General features: G+C 48.2%; 1 protein-coding gene across 2 annotated transcripts in view; it reads left to right on the top strand.

Moving 5' to 3' along the window:
- The window catches only part of PHF8 (PHD finger protein 8), a 31,760-nt gene that overhangs the window by 5,728 nt on the left and 6,665 nt on the right, over window positions 1–19,367 (top strand). Inside the window, exons 4-17 of one of the 2 annotated variants that reach the window (XM_083718588.1) lie at window positions 675–835; window positions 1,798–1,939; window positions 2,337–2,523; window positions 3,971–4,133; window positions 4,406–4,493; window positions 5,173–5,279; window positions 5,385–5,476; window positions 6,029–6,118; window positions 7,128–7,349; window positions 7,550–7,647; window positions 9,178–9,347; window positions 10,216–10,301; window positions 11,267–11,400; window positions 18,033–18,304. In XM_083718588.1, coding sequence (XP_083574714.1) covers window positions 675–835; window positions 1,798–1,939; window positions 2,337–2,523; window positions 3,971–4,133; window positions 4,406–4,493; window positions 5,173–5,279; window positions 5,385–5,476; window positions 6,029–6,118; window positions 7,128–7,349; window positions 7,550–7,647; window positions 9,178–9,347; window positions 10,216–10,301; window positions 11,267–11,400; window positions 18,033–18,304 — 2,012 coding nt within the window. Of the gene's footprint in view, window positions 1–674; window positions 836–1,797; window positions 1,940–2,336; window positions 2,524–3,970; window positions 4,134–4,405; window positions 4,494–5,172; window positions 5,280–5,384; window positions 5,477–6,028; window positions 6,119–7,127; window positions 7,350–7,549; window positions 7,648–9,174; window positions 9,348–10,215; window positions 10,302–11,266; window positions 11,401–18,032; window positions 18,305–19,367 lie in introns of both variants that reach the window. The other variant, XM_083718587.1, reaches the window with a different exon arrangement.

Here is a 19,367-nt window from a genome sequence, read left to right as displayed (position 1 = left end):
GTATGAATGATTTGTTGCCTCAAGGTTGGGGTTCATTTTTCTGATGGTATTTTGGATCCATTAATCATGAAGCAGAGATGCATTCCAATGGGCTGAAGTCCAGTAGTTTGTTGGACTATTATTTTAGAAAGTTGTGGCACAGCAGGTCCAGCGAGCAGCTTGTTAACAGTCTGATACAGTCTTGATAGCAGGCTGTTTCTTTGTTTTATGAACTGGTCTGCTATTTATTGTTTTCTGACTTTCCTTCTGACTCTTTGGGGAATCTCCCTGCAGCTGCTCACACCCTTGGTCCTGCCCCACCCCCCTGCTGCACAGAGCGTCTCCAAAGAGAGTCTTCTAGGCTGCAGCTGCGGTGGGGGGGGGGGGAGCCTCCTCCCACCACAGCAAATAGCAAACCAAGTCATATAACATAGAAGGCTATGGCAATCAGCTGAGTCTGTGGTGGACTCTCATTGTTCTGTGACAGATGCACCAATAATAATAATAATAATAATAATAATAATAATAATAATAAAATATAAATAAATTATTATTTATACCCTGCCCACCTGGCTGGGTTTCCCCTGCCACTCTGGGTGGCTTCCAGCAATATGTTACCTAAGGGGTAGAAACTTGGGATTGGCTTGTTGTTCTTGGCTTGACTTCTCTCCCCTTCACCTCTGCTGCTTCCCCAGTGCGGACGAGGTTATCCTAAAGCCAAGCGGGACCCAGCTAACAGTGGAGTTTCTGGAGGAGAACAGCTTCAGCGTCCCCATCCTTGTCCTGAAGAAGGATGGGCTGGGCATGACCCTTCCTCCGCCTTCCTTCACCGTGCGGGATGTGGAGCATTATGTGGGTGAGTAGCAGGGGAGCGTTGCCGGCAGAGTGGCCAAAGGAGACCTATGTGTTGGTGCTTCATTCATTGCAGTCAGGAAAGGGAGCCAGCAAGTCACACAGCTTGGTGTAATGTTGTCCTTTCATCGCAGAGGCGGTGTGGTTACTTGCAATTGCATTTTGCGTATGATTGCATGGAGAGAAAAATACCGTATTTTTTCGCTCTATAAGACGCACCTTTTCCCTCCTAAAAAGTAAGGGGAAATGTGTGTGCGTCTTATGGAGCAAATGCAGGCTGCACAGCTATCGCTGAAGCCAGAACAGCAAGAGGGATCTCTGCGCAGCGAAAGCAGCGATCCCTCTTGCTGTTCTGACTTCGCTTCGCTGGAGAGGTGCTGTGCAGAGAAGGAAAGCTGAATCTGAATCTACGCAGCGTCTCCTCTAAAACTAGGTGTGTCTTATGGTCAGGTGCGTCTTATAGGGCGAAAAATATGGTAGTCTGTGGGAATAATCTTATTCGTCCTTTCTTCCGTGGTTGTGTTCGATGAGAATAAATAGGGAGAAGAAGTCTTATCTTTAGCCACGTGGGTTGGTTATCCCCCTAGAGCCATTATTGGTTTCCCAGCCTCTTGGAGGATGCGTGGCTATGCTGACTTACTTGTCCTCCTACTCCACAAATACCACCCCAAAGGCAAAAAATATGTGTGTGGAAGCAGCAGGTAATGGGGAGGAGTGGGTTTCTGGCCCTTTGATAGCAGTTGCTGGCCAAGGTGCTGGAGGAGAGGAGTGGAGATGTTGGCAGTGCTGAACCTCTGACAGTTCACTGCGCCACGTTGGTGGGGAAACCCTGCAAAGAGATTCCAACTAGCCATGAAGCTCGCGAGGGGTGAGAACAGGAGTGCGCTGCCATCTCCCGCGACTGCAGCCTCTCGGACACTTGTCTCATTATCTGAGCTGCCCGGCTTTCGGTTCTTTTTTCAACAGGAGCTGACAAGGAGATTGATGTGATTGACGTGACTCGCCAGGCCGACCTCAAGATGCGCCTGGGTGACTTTGTCAGATACTACTCCAGCAGTCGCCGGGAGAAAGTACTGAACGTCATCAGCCTCGAATTCTCTGAGACCAGGCAAGGAAAAGGGGGATATGAAAGCAGCTGTGGGTCCTTGTCCTTCATTTCCCCCAGTATTCACCCTACCCAGCAGAGAGAAACCCTGGAGCTGGAGAACCCCCACTTTTGCCATGAAGCTGTAGTATTTCCCTCCCTACTAAGAAGTAGTATCCCTCTCCTTGCTAAGTGTCTTTGCTATTGTGGGGGTGCAACAGAAGTCTTTGCAGATGGAGAAATAAGGCAGAGAAAGAGAGTTACTTGCCCAAGTGACTCCTCGAATGAGTAAGGATTTGAAATGCAATGTTCCTGGTCTAAATCCACTCAGCTCTCTACTGGATTACTATTCTAAAATCCTGTCAGGAGAAATCTCTGGAAGATGGATGAGTCACTTTATTCTTCCTTCACAATTTTTCAGGCTCTCTAATTTGGTGGAGACTCCAAAGATTGTGCGCAAATTGTCCTGGGTAGAGAACTTGTGGCCAGGCGAGTCGGTGTTTGAGCGTCCCAACGTGCAGAAGTACTGCCTGATGGGGGTGCGAGACAGCTACACGGACTTCCACATTGACTTTGGTGGCACCTCTGTCTGGTACCATGTGCTGCGGGTAAGAATATGAAGGCATGGGTGTGATCTTAGAGCTGAGCCACAGAACCAACAGACCTCCCAGGTGTATTTCCACTTCAGATTCTGGGTAATGGTTGAATGTTTCGTTGTCTGTTTCCCACCCTCTCCCCAAATATTTTCGTTTTGAAAGAAATCCATTTTGCACATGCTAAGGTGGCATATTGGGGTGAAAGGTTCAAGAGCCATTTGCCTGAGTAAAGGTAAAGGTACCCCTGCCCGGGGCCAGTCTTGACAGACTCTGGGGTTGTGCGCCCATCTCACTCAAGAGGCCAGGGGCCAGCGCTGTCCGGAGACACGTCCGGGTCACGTGGCCAGCGTGACAAAGCTGCATCTGGTGAGCCAGAGCCGCACACGGAAACGCCGTTTACCTTCCCGCTGGTAAGCGGTCCCTAGTTATCTACTTGTACCCGGAGGTGCTTTCGAACTGCTAGGTTGGCAAGCGCTGGGACCAAGCAGCGGGAGCGCACCCCACCGCAGGGATTCGAACCGCCGACCTTTCGATCGGCAAGTCCTAGGCGCTAAGGCTTTAACCCACAGCGCCACCTGCGTCCCTTTTGCCTGAGTAGGAGGATAAAAATTAGCCTGGAGCACCAGGCCTGGAGTCTGAGGTGGCAACTGGTATACAGTCAGATGAGTCTGCTGTCCTTGTGTTTATGCTTTCTGTTCAATGAGGAATGAAGCTAGGCAGTTTGCTTAGCAATATGGGCTTGTTTGGAAGCTCCTGAAGGGTATCATGAGGTCTCTGCCAGGCCTAGCAAAACTGAGCAGCAGGGAGCGATTTCTTGCTTCCGGTTTGATCTTCACATCACCTGTTCCATCCTTACTCCAGAAGCTGCTGGCTGTTTTTACTGCTGCTGCTCCATTTCTGGAGCTGGTACTCTTCTTCATTTTCTTTTCTGGCAAGAACTGCCTCTTGTTAGGTGGTTGAAGCCCCCATAGACGGAGGCTGAAGAAACAGAGTATGTTGAGTTCAGAGAAGAAAGAGGATTAAGAATGGTAAATTTCAGGTGCTTTAAAGGATGTCAGAAATTGGAGGGGTTTTTGACATCTACAGGCCAATAAACATTGTTTGAATGGCAGGAAAGTAGACCTGGCTGGGGGGGGTGTGTGTGTGTCACAATTCCATACAAGCACAAGGGGAAAAACACAACAAGCATTGTGGTTGTCCTCTGTGTAGTTCTCTGACACTCCAAATCAGTCTGCCTTGAGGTTGAGGCAAGGAGCTGGACTCTGCAGACTTGAAAGCAGTCATGCTGTTTGTTTGCTGCACATTAAATGCCTCCTTGTGCAACAGGATGCTTCCTTCTGTTACCCCAGCCCTCTCTGCGCTTCATAGCATCTGCTTTTGCCCTGTTTAACAGCTCTTTTGCCCCTAAACATTAGAAGTGGCGTATCAGCTCCTTTTCACTACCATCTGTTCCTCGCAGGGAGAAAAGATCTTCTACCTAGTGCGTCCCACTGCTGCCAACTTGACCCTCTTTGAAGCCTGGAGCAGCTCTTCCAATCAGAACGAGTTGTTTTTTGGGGACCAGGTGGACCGATGTTATCGCTGCCCGGTCCGGCAGGGCCAGACACTCTTCATACCCACAGGTATTGAGTCGGTCCAGCTCCTGCCTGCCACTTCTGTGGCCGCTGCTACTCCTGGGGCCTTTGTTTTTCTCTCACTCAGGGACACCTCTCCTTCCATTGTGAGTGACTTGCATTGACACAGAATAAGCTGCAGCTCAAAATGTGGTGAAGTCCAGCTGCATCTAGCAAGCGGCTGGGGGCACCCTTTCCCTTTCCTCTCATAAGCCATGAGTCCTTCTGGGAGGCTCAGTCCTTACTTAGTCCATGTGACTGCTTCCTCCTTCCACTTTCAGGTTGGATCCATGCTGTGTTGACCCCTGTTGACTGCCTGGCCTTTGGGGGAAACTTCCTACACAGTCTCAACATTGAGATGCAGCTCAAGTGAGTTTGGCTGGGAGTGCTTTGCTGGTCTGCAGCGAGGCATCTTGGGAAGTGGCGGGGAGGAGACTCGATCACCGGTGGAGCCTTTGGCATGCAGAAGGTCCCTGATCCAGTCTCCACATAAGGGTGGGAATGACTCTCATCTGAAACCCTGGAGAATCTCTGCCAGTCTGTACAGATGGACCAATGATCTAACTTGGTGTAAAAGCTTCCTTTATGTTCCTAAATGGAATCAGAGCTGGGAGAGAAACATAATCGCAGAACAGAATGTGCTGCTCAGCATGATACTCTGCACCCCATGCTCAGTGTCGGCTGGATCCAGAGCTGTGTGCATGTCTTGATTTCTGTGAGACCACAGAATGGGATACTGGGTGAATTTCAGTTTTTAAAAGTGCCAGTTTCTAGTCCTTATGGTTACACTGATAATGCTGGTGGAACTGCTGAGGAAGGCTTCTGGAGGTTGCCCGGCTGGGTCTTGAGGTGCCTTTGAAACTCATTGTGCCTTCAAGCAGTTGGCAGCAGAGCAGGACAAAGGATTTGAAATTGTGCAAATAGATTAATTTACAGAATTCGTTTTGGGGTGTGTTTCTGATCACCAAATTTAAGTTCCTCTGGCACAGAATTCCATGGTTTTAGAGCCTACATAACCTCACTGGTCTTTTTGTTTCCTCCTGCCCAGAGCCTATGAGATTGAAAAGCGTCTCAGCACAGCTGACCTCTTCAAGTTTCCCAACTTTGAAACCATCTGCTGGTACGTTGGCAAACACCTCCTGGATATCTTCCGAGGTGGGTATTTGGTCCTCCCCTCCATGCAGTGCCCCCACCGTGCCCCCCACAAAGCTGCTGGGCATGAGAGCTCCTGCTGCTAATGCGCTCTGTCTCCCACAACAGGCCTTCGAGAGAATCGCAGACACCCGGCTGCTTATTTGGTTCACGGGGCCAAAGCCCTGAACACAGCCTTCCGCTCCTGGACTAAGAAGGAGGTAAAGTGTTGCAAGAAGGGCCTTCCTTGAGCTGCAGCTCTTTGTGTGGGGTTGGTGCCCAGGGTTCTGATGGACTCAGAGCAAAGCTTGCCTGCCCTGCCAGCAGTCAAGAATAGACAAAAACGTCTCATAAACTCCACCAGCCTGCACATCAGGGAGAAAGCGAGTCTATAAACCTTCTCCCTGGCGCATTTCCTTTCTGTGGACGCCATTTTTATTTTGTATGGAGAAGTATTCAGTCCTGAGCCTCCGCTTGCAGTCTGAAGCGGTGCAGCTTGGACACAGGTTGACCATCTCTGCAAGGTCTAGACCCAAATCCCAAGCATTTGAAGGGGGAGGAAAGTTGTGGGTGGGATCCTATGGCATTCCAGATGTTGTTGGACTCCCAACTCCCTTCATCCCTGACCCCTGGGCCATGCTGGTTGGGGCTGCTGGGAGCTGAAGTCGCACTCCTTTTGGAGAGGTGCTTGCTGCCAGCCACACCCCTTTGCCAGTGGCACTTCCGTTGGGCACAGAGGGGCAGAGCTTATAGCAACCTGATCTCCTCCTCAGGCCCTGGCAGAGCACGAGGAAGAAATCCCTGGCACGGTGCGCCCAGCGCAGCTCATCAAAGACCTGGCCAAGGAGATCAGGCTCGTGGAAGTGAGTATGAGAAGGAAGCCGGGCCATTTCCTCCTGGCATTGAGGGGCCTGTATTCTGAGATGGGGAGCAGCCTTGAGAGTAGCACCATTTCTGTCCAGCCTTGAGTGCCCTTTTCATCTCAGATGCAATTGCTATAGGAAAAGACTGTGAAGAGAATAATTGGGTGCACTCTTCCAGGTGCCATAAGAAAGCTGCAGAGATAGTGCAGGACAGTGCGCACCCCAGAAATGATCTCTTTCAGTTACTGCCTTCTGGAAGAAGGTACAGGGTTATAAAGACTAGGACTAGCTGCCTGAGAAACAGTTTCTATTCAAATGCGATTTTGGTTTTAAATGCAGTGTAAGGTAGTCTCTATGGGAGTATACTGTATTTAATTATGGGGTATCAGAGTTTTTAGGGGGCTAACCAGGCTAGGATAGCAGGCGTGTTGGTTTTTGAATGTCTGATGTAGATTTTTTCAATTTCGTTGTTCTGTATGGGACAATGACAATAAAGATTATCATATCGTATCGTATAAAAAAAGGGATGGCCACCAACATGGATGGCTTCAAAAGATGATTAGACAAATTCACTCTTAGTGGCCAAGAGTGAGAGCTCAGAAAGGACCCGGTTCAACTTTCACTTCACCCATGTGAGGGAAGAGGGGCTCATCCCATTGGCTCTTTGGCCAGTAATTCCACAGCTTGCTGGATCATGTTCGCGGTGTGCTCAGAGCAGCCATGGCAGAGACTGTAGCCTGGCTGTTTATACCACACCGTAGAGAAAAGCATATATTCTGGCAGCCCAAACACATGCACAGAGGACTTGCAAGCTTGGTCTTTCTGTCCTGGGGGGATACCAGACAGGTTTTTCCGACTGGCAAATGCCTCCCTCTTGGTTTGTGAAGCGCAGCAGAAGGCAGGGCCCAGCCCAGCAGCATTTCATAGCATCAGGTCTACCTTAAGGGCGGAGGGGGGGAGGGAGCGGGAGCGATGTCTCCTTTGGGTTCTGATGCTCACGCTCTTCCAGGATATATTCCAGCAGAACATTGGGAAGACAGGCAGCCCATTTGGATTGCAGAGGGGTACCCAGCCTGGTGCAGCCACCAAAAGGGGAGACCAGAGCCCCAAGGAGCTGAGCCAGCAGAAGGCCAGCCGGAAGTACGTTGCCTCGGTCAAAGCCTTGGAGCAGGAGCTACTGGACAAATACAAGCAGCAGGCCCTGAAAGCAGAGAGTCCTGGCCAGGAGGAGGTGAGCTGCCATTGTGACTGTGCTGCGCGTACTCGGAGGGGGCTGTGCAGTGGGCGAGTTTTGAGTCCAGATGGATTGGGGGGAAGGGGGAAGAAAGACTTGGGGTACCAGTCTCCTGAAGCTTTGAACTCGCTTTCTGATTAGCGTATAGCGTCACCCCCTTCTGGCCTCCTGTAGCCCACCCACCTTTTCCTTTCCAGTTTGACCTGCCAAGTTCCAGCCTGGAAGACACAGACGGGGAACCCGACCTGACGGAGGAGGAGCTGCCCATGATGGTCGCCAACGGCCGGGGCGCCAGGTTCGCTTTTCTGTGCCTGCGTTATGATGTGCAAGAGGGGCCGGGTGGGATGGGAAAGCTAGACAGAATGGAGAGCTGAGCTGGTGATGTTCCAGCAACACTGGCCTGCCACCTTCACCGCTGCCTAGGGGTTACCTCAGAGATAGTCAACTAGAAACTTGAGAGGGCCAAATCTGCCACCCTTCCATAGCCCTGGATCTTGAGAACTGTGCCTACACCATGCGTAGTCAAACTAAGGCCCGAGGGCCGGATCCGGCCCAATCACCTTCTCAGTCCGGCCCACGGACGGTCTGGGAATCAACGTGTTTTTACATGAGTAGAATGTGCCCTTTGATTTAAGATGCATCTCTGGGTTATTTGTGGTTCATAGGAATTCATTCATTCCCCCCCTCCTAAAAATATAGTCCAGCCCCCCACAAGGTCTGAGGGACAGTGGACCGGCCCCCTGCTGTAAAAGTTTGCTGACCCCTGGCCTACAACCCACCACTTCCCAAGCTGAGGCAGAAGCAAAGGCATCGAAAGGAGTTATGGCAGCAGCTGTGGGACTTTCCCACTTAATACACCTCAAGCCCCTACTGCCAAAACACAGGGTATGAGGAGATGGAAAACACTGCAAGGAAGCAGCTCTGCCCAAGTTTTTAGAATTAAGCGGATGGGGGCGGTTTGAACCTGGTGGTCTCCCTATGTTGTGGAACTGCAGCTTCCACAATCCCTGCCGCTGCTCCTCTGGCTGACGCTGTTGGGAGATGGAGGCCAGCAACATCTTGAGGGCCACAATTTAGCCCTCCTTGCTGTAGCTGCTGTTCCCACTGTAGGAGAGAGAGTAAAAGCTATCTTTACCTTTGCCTTGGCTAACATGGAAGTGAGCCAGTGGGCAGAGACAACACTGCCTTCCCTTTTTTGCCCTTGCCCACTTCAAAATAATATGTGGCCCCCTCTTTAAATAGCCGACCAGTGGCAGAGCAGGGGACCAGGTCCCACCTCACTACACTACCATTCATAGGGATGAATCTAGCCCATTATTTCCTCCAAGTTGCCCAGAGTAGCGGACCTGCTTTTTCTCCTTCACCATTTTTACCCTGTGAGGTGGAGGCTGCGAGTGGCTCAAGGCTGCCCAGAGAGCTCAATGGCTCCGTGGGAATTTAAACTTAGGTCTTCCAACTTTTGGTGGCAGAAATGATGTGATTCTTTTCCAAATCAGCATTTTCCATCCCCCAAGGAGTGGTGACACTGGGATGGGAAATTAGAATGGGGTTGTATCCAGCTAAATTTGACTCAGGGTAGACCATTGATAACGATGGACACAGCTAACATTGGATACAACCCAGTGTTCTTTCCCCTCCTACATGGCTCCTCCATTATGGCTGAGCCACCAATTAACTGCAAAGGCAGATTTTCTTGATTTACAGATATTTGTACAGAGAAAATGGTATGGGGCACCCAAAACATTACCGAGCCGTGTACAGCAGCTGTTGGATCGGGGCCATGAAAGGCACGTTCCCGACCAGTCGTAATGTTTTCTCCTAGCAGGAAAATCAAGGCCTCTGAACGCAGCCGGAGCCATAAAGGGGCACTGGCACAAGTTCCCCGCAGCCCATCGGATGCTGAAGCCCCCGATATGGACTCTGAGGAGGACCTGCAGATTGACGAGACGCCGCGCAGAGAGAGGAGGAGCTTGGTGTTGCACAAGAGGCTGCCCAGTATGTCGCATGTCCCCCCCCCCCCCCCCCGCTTCTGCCTCTGCCTGTCAACGTCTCTCTCGGGTTGGGAAAACACACATTTAATTCTATTGGCGCTATAGACCGCCCTTCACCAAATGGTCCCGGGTGGGTTAGAAAAACATCACAATTAAAATTTAAAAATCTGCAAAAGCAACAATGATCAGCTTAGCAAAGCAGCAGCACAAGTGAGCATTGCAGGAGGAGGGAAAACGAGAGGTCCATCTTGACCGCTCGCCAAAAAGCATACAGGGCTAACTTCTGAGATTTAACAGGCAGTTTTGTACACAGTTACAAACATTTATTGGCAGGCATGAGTATAAGGTCTAGGAGCTTGCTTTTAAGGAATAAAATTAACATTAAAGTTTAAAGAATTGGGAGCATTTCACATTCTTGTTTCTTTTTGTGCTTCTGTGGAATTGCAGTATATGTGCACAACTCTATAGAGTTTGCCTTTCTCCACTTCCTGCTTTCAAGGAACTTTTCCTGTCACTCATCTTCTGTGGCTTGTTGAACAGGTTCTGCCCTCCTCTTTGTCATATTCATCTTCCAAAGAGGCTACACCTCACCCCCCTTCCCGCCCAACTCCTGCTTCAGGCATTATTCGCAGCAATATCGTGGAATTTCCAAAGTCTCTGCCTGGCTAAATGACAAACTGGTAGCCCGATCCTGTACCTGCTTGGTCCTTACCCCCTCCCAGATCACAGGTGTTGCACTGCAATCATCTGGTGGGTCTATGCAATAGTAGCCCCTTCCCTTGCAGATGCTGGTATTCTTCTGTCACAGCTCCCAATCCCTACTCCTTTGTGTCCAACAGTTAATTTAACATTTGCTGTCTTTTGATTCCAAGAATTTCCCCGGAAGTTGCCACGAGCCAAGCCCTGCTCCGACCCAAACAGAGTGCGAGAGCCAGGGGAAGTAGAGTTCGACATTGAGGTAAGTTGGGCTCAGGACTTCAGGAATGTTCTGCTAGCAGAAATGAGGCTTCATTTAGGTTACCATCTCCCTGGAAACTTGAGTCTGACATCTGGAGGGTCGTGGCCTCCTCATGGCCTTCCTTCAGGGAAGTAGGCAGTAAATTTGTTTGTTTATTTTAAGGCATTCTTTTGTCACTTAATCATTAGCAGTTCAGGTCAGGATGGCCATTTCAGGGATTTTTCTGGAGTTGAAGGGGGCAGGCCACAGCAAGATTCACACATTTGCTCTTGTTTTCATTTTATTATTTTCATAATTATTATTATTAGTTTTGTTTGTTTGTTTGTTTGTGCCACCCATCTGACTGGGTTTGCCCAGCCACTCTGGGCAGCTTCCAACAAATTAAAACACAGGAAGACATCAAGCATTAAAAATGTGTTTTTATTGTTTTTTGAAATGTGCCTTTATTATTGTTCCAAGCTGCCTAAAATAAAAAGAATGACTAGATCAGTGGGGAAGTGTGCAAAGTATGTGTTTTGAATAACCTTTCTTTTTGTACCACCTAAGTGGAGAGAAGAAGCTTAGTCTGAAACGTGGCCACTTTCCTTTTCTGAAGACTGGTGCTCTGGGACGGGCATCAGTCACCCCGTCTTGAGGAATCATTTTCCTCCTTCAATAGCGACGAGCAGCAGAAGAACCATGAGTTCTCCTGAGGCTCCTTCTCTGTCCCTCAACACTGGGCTTCAACCTCCAGGGGGAACAAGCCACTTCTCCCTTTACTAGGTTTTGTGGGATGCAGACCAGTTCCTGTGCGCTTGTGTGAATATTTCCTCCACTCCACTCAGGTTCCTCTTAAGGAGGGTGGGAAAGAGGGCTCTGCCTCTGCTGCTGTGGCTTTCTATCGGACACAGTGCACAGAAAAGCAGGATAAAAACTTAATAGGTGAATTGCCAACCGAGGCTCTCTGAACTTTGTTCCATTCTCAGGAGGACTACACCACAGAAGAAGAGGAAGATGCCTCTGGCGATGACCAGCTGGAGGGCAGCAGCAGCGCCGCCGGGATCCTGGACCTGCTCAAGGCCAGCCGGCAGGTGGGCGGTGCAGACTATGACGAGCTCAGGTGAGAAGCAGCCGCTGGTGGGCCTCAGGTGCTGCTCTTGGGGCCTCTGGACAGACCTGCCCATGGGACGTCTCGGGGCACTCTTCCCTTCTGTGCAACAGATGGTTTGTCCAGAAGTGCTGGAGGGGGCTCTCTTCTTATAAGAGCAAAAGAAAGAGGCGCTTTCTCCCTTCCTTTTAGGTGGGGAGCCTCCAGGCCGCTCTCTGCCTGGCCACACACCCCTCCCCAGCCATACCATCCACATACTGGCAAGAGGACCCTGGCTGGTTGCCTAGAAGGAACTGTCACCCATGGGCTTGAAAAGGAGCCCCACATTTGAGAGTGCATTTCTACCCTCTTCAAAACTGAGATGTTGTCTTGCGTACATGCGTCACCCAAGCAGCCGTCTTGGGGAGTCCTGTCCCCTCCGCTTTGCCAAAGTGGCTGTGCTGGCAAAGGCTGATGGGAGTTCTAGTTGGAAGCACCTGGAGGGTGCCAGGCTGAGAAAGACGTGCTCTCAAATGGGGGAGGCAGGAAGTCAGTCACCAAGGAGAGGAAGAGGCAGAGGAGGAAAAGCTAGAGGGGCACCACTCCCAAACCTCCAGTTTCATGTTGCAACTGCCATGTGCGGGGCCAGGCGTATAGGAGAGGTAACCTGCCCACCCATCACGTTCACACCTAGGTCCTCCCTGCTCAGTCCAGTGGTACCTCGGGTTACAGACGCTTCAGGTTACAGACTCCGCTAACCCGAAATAGTAACTCAGGTTAAGAACTTTGCTTCAGGATGAGAACAGAAATTGTGCGGCAGTGGCGTGGCAGCAGCAGGAGGCCCCATTAGCTAAAGTGGTACCTCAGGTTAAGAACAGTTTCAGGTTAAGAACGGACCTCCAGAACGAATTAAGTTCTTAACCCGAGGTACCACTGTATTGGTTTCCCTGTGTCTGATCACAATGCCAGTATGGCCATGCTCTCCCTCTACCGGAGAGCATAGAACAGGCTTCTTCATGCAGCACAAAGGCAGTCATGGGCACCAACTTGGATGGCTTTAAAAGAGGATTAAACAAATTCATGGAGGAGGAGGTGGAGGAGAAACAGAAGAGGGCCATTGATGGCTCCTAGCCAAAATGACTGTGCTCTTATCTCTGCAGCAATGCTTCTGAATACCAGTTGCTGGAAACCACAGGGGGCCGGGGGAGGGGAGGCTCTTATGCTCATGTTCTGCTTGCTGGTTTCCCATGGGCATCTGGTTGGCCACTGTGGGAACAGGAAGCCAGACTAGATGGCTCCTTGGCCTGAACCCAGCAGCCCCTTTTATGTCCTTCTCCCACTTTCTCTTGTCATGGATTTCTACTCAGTATTGATAGTTAGCAGAGCAAAAACATTGCAGAATTCCCTCAAAAATAGACCAGAGGCAATGGTATTTCATCCAGCAGAGCTTTGCTGCTACTGAAGGCAAATGAGCATCTTGGTCACAAATCCAATACATTCAGGGTTGGCACTGTCCATAAGGAATCCAGTTGCAACAGACTTAACTTAAACTTACAGTAACTTATAAGAAGTCTAAATCTTAACACTAAGTGTACTATGTAGAGAACACCACACCAGAAAGGAAAAGAGATAGAAAGAGAGAGCCAGGCTCCTCTGGCCTTATTATTATAGTCAGCATGACCTTGTCAGAAAGAGATAATAGAACCAGTTTAAGCCAAGTGTACTTAGCTTCTCTGAAGGAATAACCCAAACATCATGAACCTTCTGCTTGTTTCTTTCACGTAGAGAAGCTTCCAGAACCCTCTTGAATTAATTAGAATAGGAAAGATCTCTACACATCAGATCAATATTTTCCTGTACTAAGAAATGCAAACAGACACCTCTAGTGCTGGGGTCCCCTTTCATCTATCTCCCTCTTTCTCCAGTAAGAGCTGTGTATGTATTCTGCGGGTCCGAAGAAACTCAGAGTGTAGCATTGGTCAATGGTCCAGAAGAAAATTTCCTCTTTTTATTTCTTTTCATTTTATTCATGTAGTACATTTTTATTCCGTCCCTCCTTCCAAAGGAGCTCAGGGCAGCAAACGTCAACATTTTTTAATTATTTAACAAAATACATAGACTGATTTAGTATAGTCAGTTTACAAGAAATATTAAGATCATCCATAAAAAAGTTTAAAATCATTAAGAACATTCAAAAACAATTAAGATTAACCGTAAAAGAGCTTAAAACATGTCAAGACTTACACATTTGTTTTGTTTTTTTTTATAAATATTTTATTAAGATTTTTGAATAAAAATGCAAAGATAAAAAACAGTATAACATATATCATAACATACTTTCTTAACATCTTTGGACTCCCTCACACCTCCCGCTCCCATTTGCATCATTGTCAATTCTTGCCCGCAATTTATCATCTTGTTTACACTCTTGTGTCAGGTTCATTTAAATATAATCTGTTAGTTCTCCAATAGGTTTATAATTTTTCCTCAAACTTACTTATCATCCTAATTCCATCTAGTTTAGTGGTGCACAATTATTTATGATCTAGCATCCTTTCTTAACATTCAACCAAATTACAATATTTTTTTTAATAAGTCTTGAATTTCTTCCAATCTTCTTCGACCCTGTCCTCTCCCAGGTCTCGGATTCTGCCAGTCATCTCAGCTAGTTCCATATAGTCCATCAGTTGCATCTGCCACTCTTCCAGCATGGGTAGATCTTGAGTTTTCCAATTCTTAGCGATGAGTATCCTTGCTGCCGTTGTTGCGTACATGAAAAATGTTCGGTCCTTCTTTAACACCTTCTGACCGACAATGCCCAAAAGGAAGGCCTCTGGTTTCTTAGTGAAGGTATACTTAAATACCTTTTTCAGCTCATTATATATCATTTTCCAGAAGGCCTTCACCCTAGGGCAGGTCCACCAGACATTTCCAACATTTATTACATTTCCAACATTTATTATCAGACAAATGGTATATCTTGGCAAGTTTAACTGGGGTCATGTACCATCTATATATCATTTTCATTACATTTTCCTTCAAAGCGTTACATGCAGTGAAGTTCAACCCAGTGGTCCACAACCTTTCCCAGTCCTCAAACATGATATACCCAATGTCCTGTGCCCACTTTATCATAGCTGATTTAACCATTTCATCTTGTGTGTTCCATTTTAACAGCAAGTTATACATTCTTGAAAGTACCTTAGTCTTTGGTTCTAACAATTCTGTTTCCAACTTCGATTTCTCCACCTGGAACCCTAGCTTTTTGTCGTTTTTAAAGACTTCTTTAATCTGAGCATAATGTAACCAGTCTCGCACTTTGTCCTTCATTTTCTCCAAACTCTGCAATTTCCAATTGTCTCCATCTTTTTCTAATATTTCCCAATATTTTGGCCATTTGGCCTCCATATTGGGTCTTTTTCGGGCCTTAGCTTCCAGAGGTGAAAGCCACCTTGGAGTTTTGTTTTCCAATAAGTCTTTGTATTTTGTCCAGACATTAAACACTGCTTTCCTGACAATATGGTTCTTAAAGGCCTTATTGCTCTTAACCTTATCATACCATAAGTATGCATGCCAACCAAAAGCATTGTTAAAACCTTCTAGGTCCAGTACATCAGTGTCTTCGAGAAGTAGCCAGTCTTTTAGCCAGCAGAAAGCTGCGGCTTCATAGTACAACTTTAGGTCTGGCAGGGCAAAGCCCCCTCTTTCTTTCGCATCAGTTAATATCTTAAACTTAATTCTGGGCTTTTTGCCCTGCCAGACAAATTTAGAGATATCTCTCTGCCACTTCCGGAAGCACTCCGTCTTGTCCACAATCTGTAGTGTTTGAAACAAAAACAACATTTTTGGCAATACATTCATCTTAATAGCAGCATTCGGCCTAGCAAAGAAAGCTTCAATTTTGTCCAACTGTCCAAGTCTCTCTTAATTTCAGACCAACATTTTTCATAGTTATCCTTAAATAGACTCAGATTTTTTGCTGTTATGTTTACCCCTAGGTACTTTACTTTTTTAACCACAGTTAGTTCTGTCTCTCTCTGAAACCGTTCTGACTCTGTGTCTGTCAAATTTTTTCCCAACACCTTGGTTTTCTGTTTGTTTAACTTAAATCCCGCCACCCGACCAAAGTCTTGAATCAGTTGTAGTACTCTTTTCGTACTAGATTCTGGCTCCTGCAGGGTCAAAACTAGGTCATCTGCAAAAGCTTTAAGTTTATATTGTTTCGCTCCGACCTGAATTCCTTTCACCAACCGGTCCCCTCTAATCATATTCAAGAGCACCTCCAGAACCGAAATAAATAGCAAGGGGGAAATAGGGCAGCCTTGTCGTGTTCCTTTTTCAATTTTAAACTCTTCTGTAACCACATTGTTAACTATCAGTTTAGCCTTTTGCTCTGAATATATTGCATCAATCCCATTCTCAAAACCCCGTCCCACTCCCATTTCTTTTAGATTTCCCTTCATAAATTTCCAAGAGATATTATCAAAGGCCTTCTCCGCATCTATGAAGATTAACACTGCTTTTGTGTTTATATCTGTTTGCAAAAGTTCCAAGATGTCAATAATGCTCCTTGTGTTAGCAAACATGTGTCTACCTGGGAGAAAGCCTGCCTGATCTTTATGAATTACTTCATTTAGAACTCTTTTAAATCTACTTGCCAAAACATCTGCAAATATTTTGTAATCCACATTTAAAAGGGAGATGGGACGATAGTTCTTGAGTTGTGTCTTTTCAGTTTCCGATTTTGGTATCAATGTGATGAAAGCTTCCTTCCACGATTCCGGCGCCCTCTTCCCCTCCATAATTTCGTTGCCGACCTCCATCAGTGGTTGTATCAAATAGTCTTTTAATGTCTTATAATACTTGGAGGTCAGACCATCTGGCCCTGGAGATTTGCCCAGTTGCATGTTCTGAATGGCTTGTTCAATCTCTTGTCGTGTTATTTTGTTATTCAGGATTGATCTGTTTTCTTGTGACAATTTTGTCAGTCCATTTTTTCCCAAAAATTGTTTAATCTCAACCTCGTCTTGCGGCCCTTGAGTATATAATTTTTAAAAATATCTCTGGAAGCACTTTCTAATCTCCGTGGGGTTCTGAATATTTTCTTCCTTCAATTTCTAAATTTGTGACTGTGTTTAATTTTTGTCTCTTCTTCAACTGCCAGGCTAGCAGTTTCCCACATTTATTTGCCGATTCAAAAGTTTTTTGTTTCATTAGTTTAATCTTCCACTCTATCTCCTGGTTTATCAGTTTAGAATATTGTGCTTGATGAAGTTTAATTTCTCTCAAAATCGGCTGTGATTTCGGATTTGATCTTAACTTCTTCTCTAATTCTTTAATTTTCTCCAAAATCTTATCTTTCCTCTCATTTTGTGTCCTTTTCTTTACAGCATTCTGTTGTATCAAGAACCCCCTCATGACAGCTTTGCTTGCATCCCAGATAGTTCTTTTTTCCACCATAGTGTTCATGTTTATCTCAAAATAATCCTTCAGGGCTTTTTGGGCCTTCTTAGTAATCTCCTGATCTCTAAACAAATTGTCATTCATCTTCCATCTAAAGGAACCGGTTGGTAGTAGTGTCATGTCCATCTTCAGTGCGTTATGGTCGGAGCAGGTCTTTGGGCAGATTTCCACCTTTCTGACCTTGGGTGCCAGACCTCTAGTTATCCATATTTGGTCGATTCTTGTCCAAGTCAGCTGGGCTTCAGAGAAAAATGTTCCTTCTCTTCCCAAGGGGTTCTTTGTTCTCCAAATGTCAATCCAATCCATATTGTCTGTCATTTCGAAAAAAGTCTTTGGTCAAGACTTACACATTTGGATGGGCTTTCCTGAACAGAAATGTTTTTAGCAGGTGCTGAAAAGGATACAGAGACAGGGAGTTCCAAAGTGTAGGTGCTGCCACACTAAAAGGTTGAAAAAATGTTGAAAGTGCAATTTTAAATAAAATTAAATCATATTTAAAATAATTTAATACGGTTTTCTTTTTTAAAAAAATGAAATTTCAGTCCTATCTCTTGATGGAGGCAAAGGGGTGCTTGAGGGAGCATGGGTGATGGCTCCTGCCTGTCATCTCACAAGTCGGGGGTGGCGGGAGCTGAATATGATATCCATCTGTCCAGGGGCCCTGCAGATGTTCATAGCTGTTCCTCCTCTCCAAAGCTAGAAAAACCCAGAATAAATTTGGCAAATACAGTCATACCTTGGGTTACAACCGCTTCAGGTTGTGTTTTTTCGGGTTGCGGATTGCCGAAACCTGGAAGTACCGGAACGGGTTACATCTGGGTTTTGGTGGTCGCGCACGTGCAGAAGTGCTAAATTGCGCTTTGCGCATGTGCAGAAGGGCTGAATCACAACCCACGCGTGCGCAGATGCGGGTTGTGAATGTGCATCCCGGATGGATCACGTTTGCAACCTGAGCGCCCACTGTACATACAAAGTGCACAATACATTTCTCAAAATAAGAGAAATGATGCCTGTTTGCTGGATTTCTACAGCTTTTCTTGGGGCACACCTTTACTTACCTTGTCTAAATAAACATGGATTATGCTTGAGCCCCTGCTTGTGGACGCTCAGCTTTGCTGCCAAGTCGGGTGCTGGGTCGGCAGTGCGATGTGGGTTGTTGTGGCTGATGCCGTGTGCCTCCTTTGTGTCCCCCCCCCCCGCAGTGATGCACCTGCCTCCCCCAGCACTCAGGAAGCCATCCAGGGCATGCTGTGCATGGCCAACCTCCAGTCGTCCTCGTCCTCGCCAGGGGCCTCCAGCTTGCAAGCCTGGTTGACAGCGGGGCACGAACGCGGCTCTGCGGGAGCCTCCGGCACTCAGCGCTCAGGAAAGAGGCCCATCAAGCGCCCGGCCCATCACAGCACCGACAGCGAGGAAGAGGCCAGCATGGACGAGCAAGAGAGCCTGGGCGCCTGCTTCAAGGATGCGGAGTACAGTAAGGATGGCCTGTCTGAGAAGAGGGGCTTTGCTCTGCAGTAACAGGGCAGGGGGAGAGTGGCAGGGGAAGGGGGAGAGAGAATGAGGTCCAGACAAGGGCTGGGACCCTCCAGGGATTGCAGGACTACAGCTCCCATCACCCTGAGCACTGGGGCTGATGGGAGTTGTCCAGCCACACCTGGAGGGCCACCAGGTTTCACCAGCCCTGCTTTAAAGGGAGCAGCCAATCTGTAGACCTATAACCAGGCTGGATCCTTATACAGTGGTGCCTCGCAAGACGAAATTAATTCGTTCCGCAAGTCTTTTCGTCTTGCGAGTTTTTCGAATTCTCCGCTGTCCCGGGGCGATTTAAAAGCCCCCGGGAAGGCAGGCAGGGGGGACAAAGGCTTTTGTCCCGGAAGCCGTCCGGGACAGCGGAGAAACACGCTGCGTTTCTCCGCTCTGCCGGGAAGGCAGGCAGGGGGGAGCAAAGACTTTTGCCCCCCGCCGGCCTTCAGAAGAGGTCCAAGACCTCTTCTGAAGGCTGGCGGGGGGCAAAAGTCTTTGTCCCCCCTGCCTGCCTTCCCGGGGGCTTTTAAATCGCCCCGGGACAGCGGAGAATTCCTCCCGGACGCCTTTTGAAGGCAGGCGGGGGGGAGCAAAGACTTTTGCCCCCCGCCCGCCTTCAGAAGAGGTCCAGAGGGCTCTCCAAGCTGCGGGTAGCAGCCTGCTGCCCCGCGCGAGGGGCGCTCTTAAGCAGAGCGCCCCTCGCGCGGGGCAGACATTCGCAGCTTGGGGAGCCCTGCAGGACTTAAGAGCGTGGGGCAGCAGGCTGCTATCCGCCGCCTAGGCGGGAACTCTTCTGAAGGCTGGCGGGGGAGAAGGGCTTTTCTTCCCACCGCCAGCCTTCAGAACAGCCTTCTGAATGTTGGCGGTGGGGAGGAAAAACCCTTCTCCCACCACAAGCCCCGGGAACAGAGGAGAAGCCCTTCACGCCTTCTCCTCTGTTCCCGGACCTCCCACCGCAAGCCTTAGGACAGGTCCGGGAATAGAGGAGAAGGCGCGCTGCGCTTCCCCGCTGT

Source organism: Podarcis gaigeae (genome assembly GCF_964106915.1).
Source record: "Podarcis gaigeae genome assembly, chromosome: 17".
NCBI lineage: Eukaryota > Metazoa > Chordata > Lepidosauria > Squamata > Lacertidae > Podarcis > Podarcis gaigeae.
The sequence above is the reverse complement of the archived record's forward strand: the minus strand, read 5'-3'. Positions and strand labels throughout refer to the sequence as shown.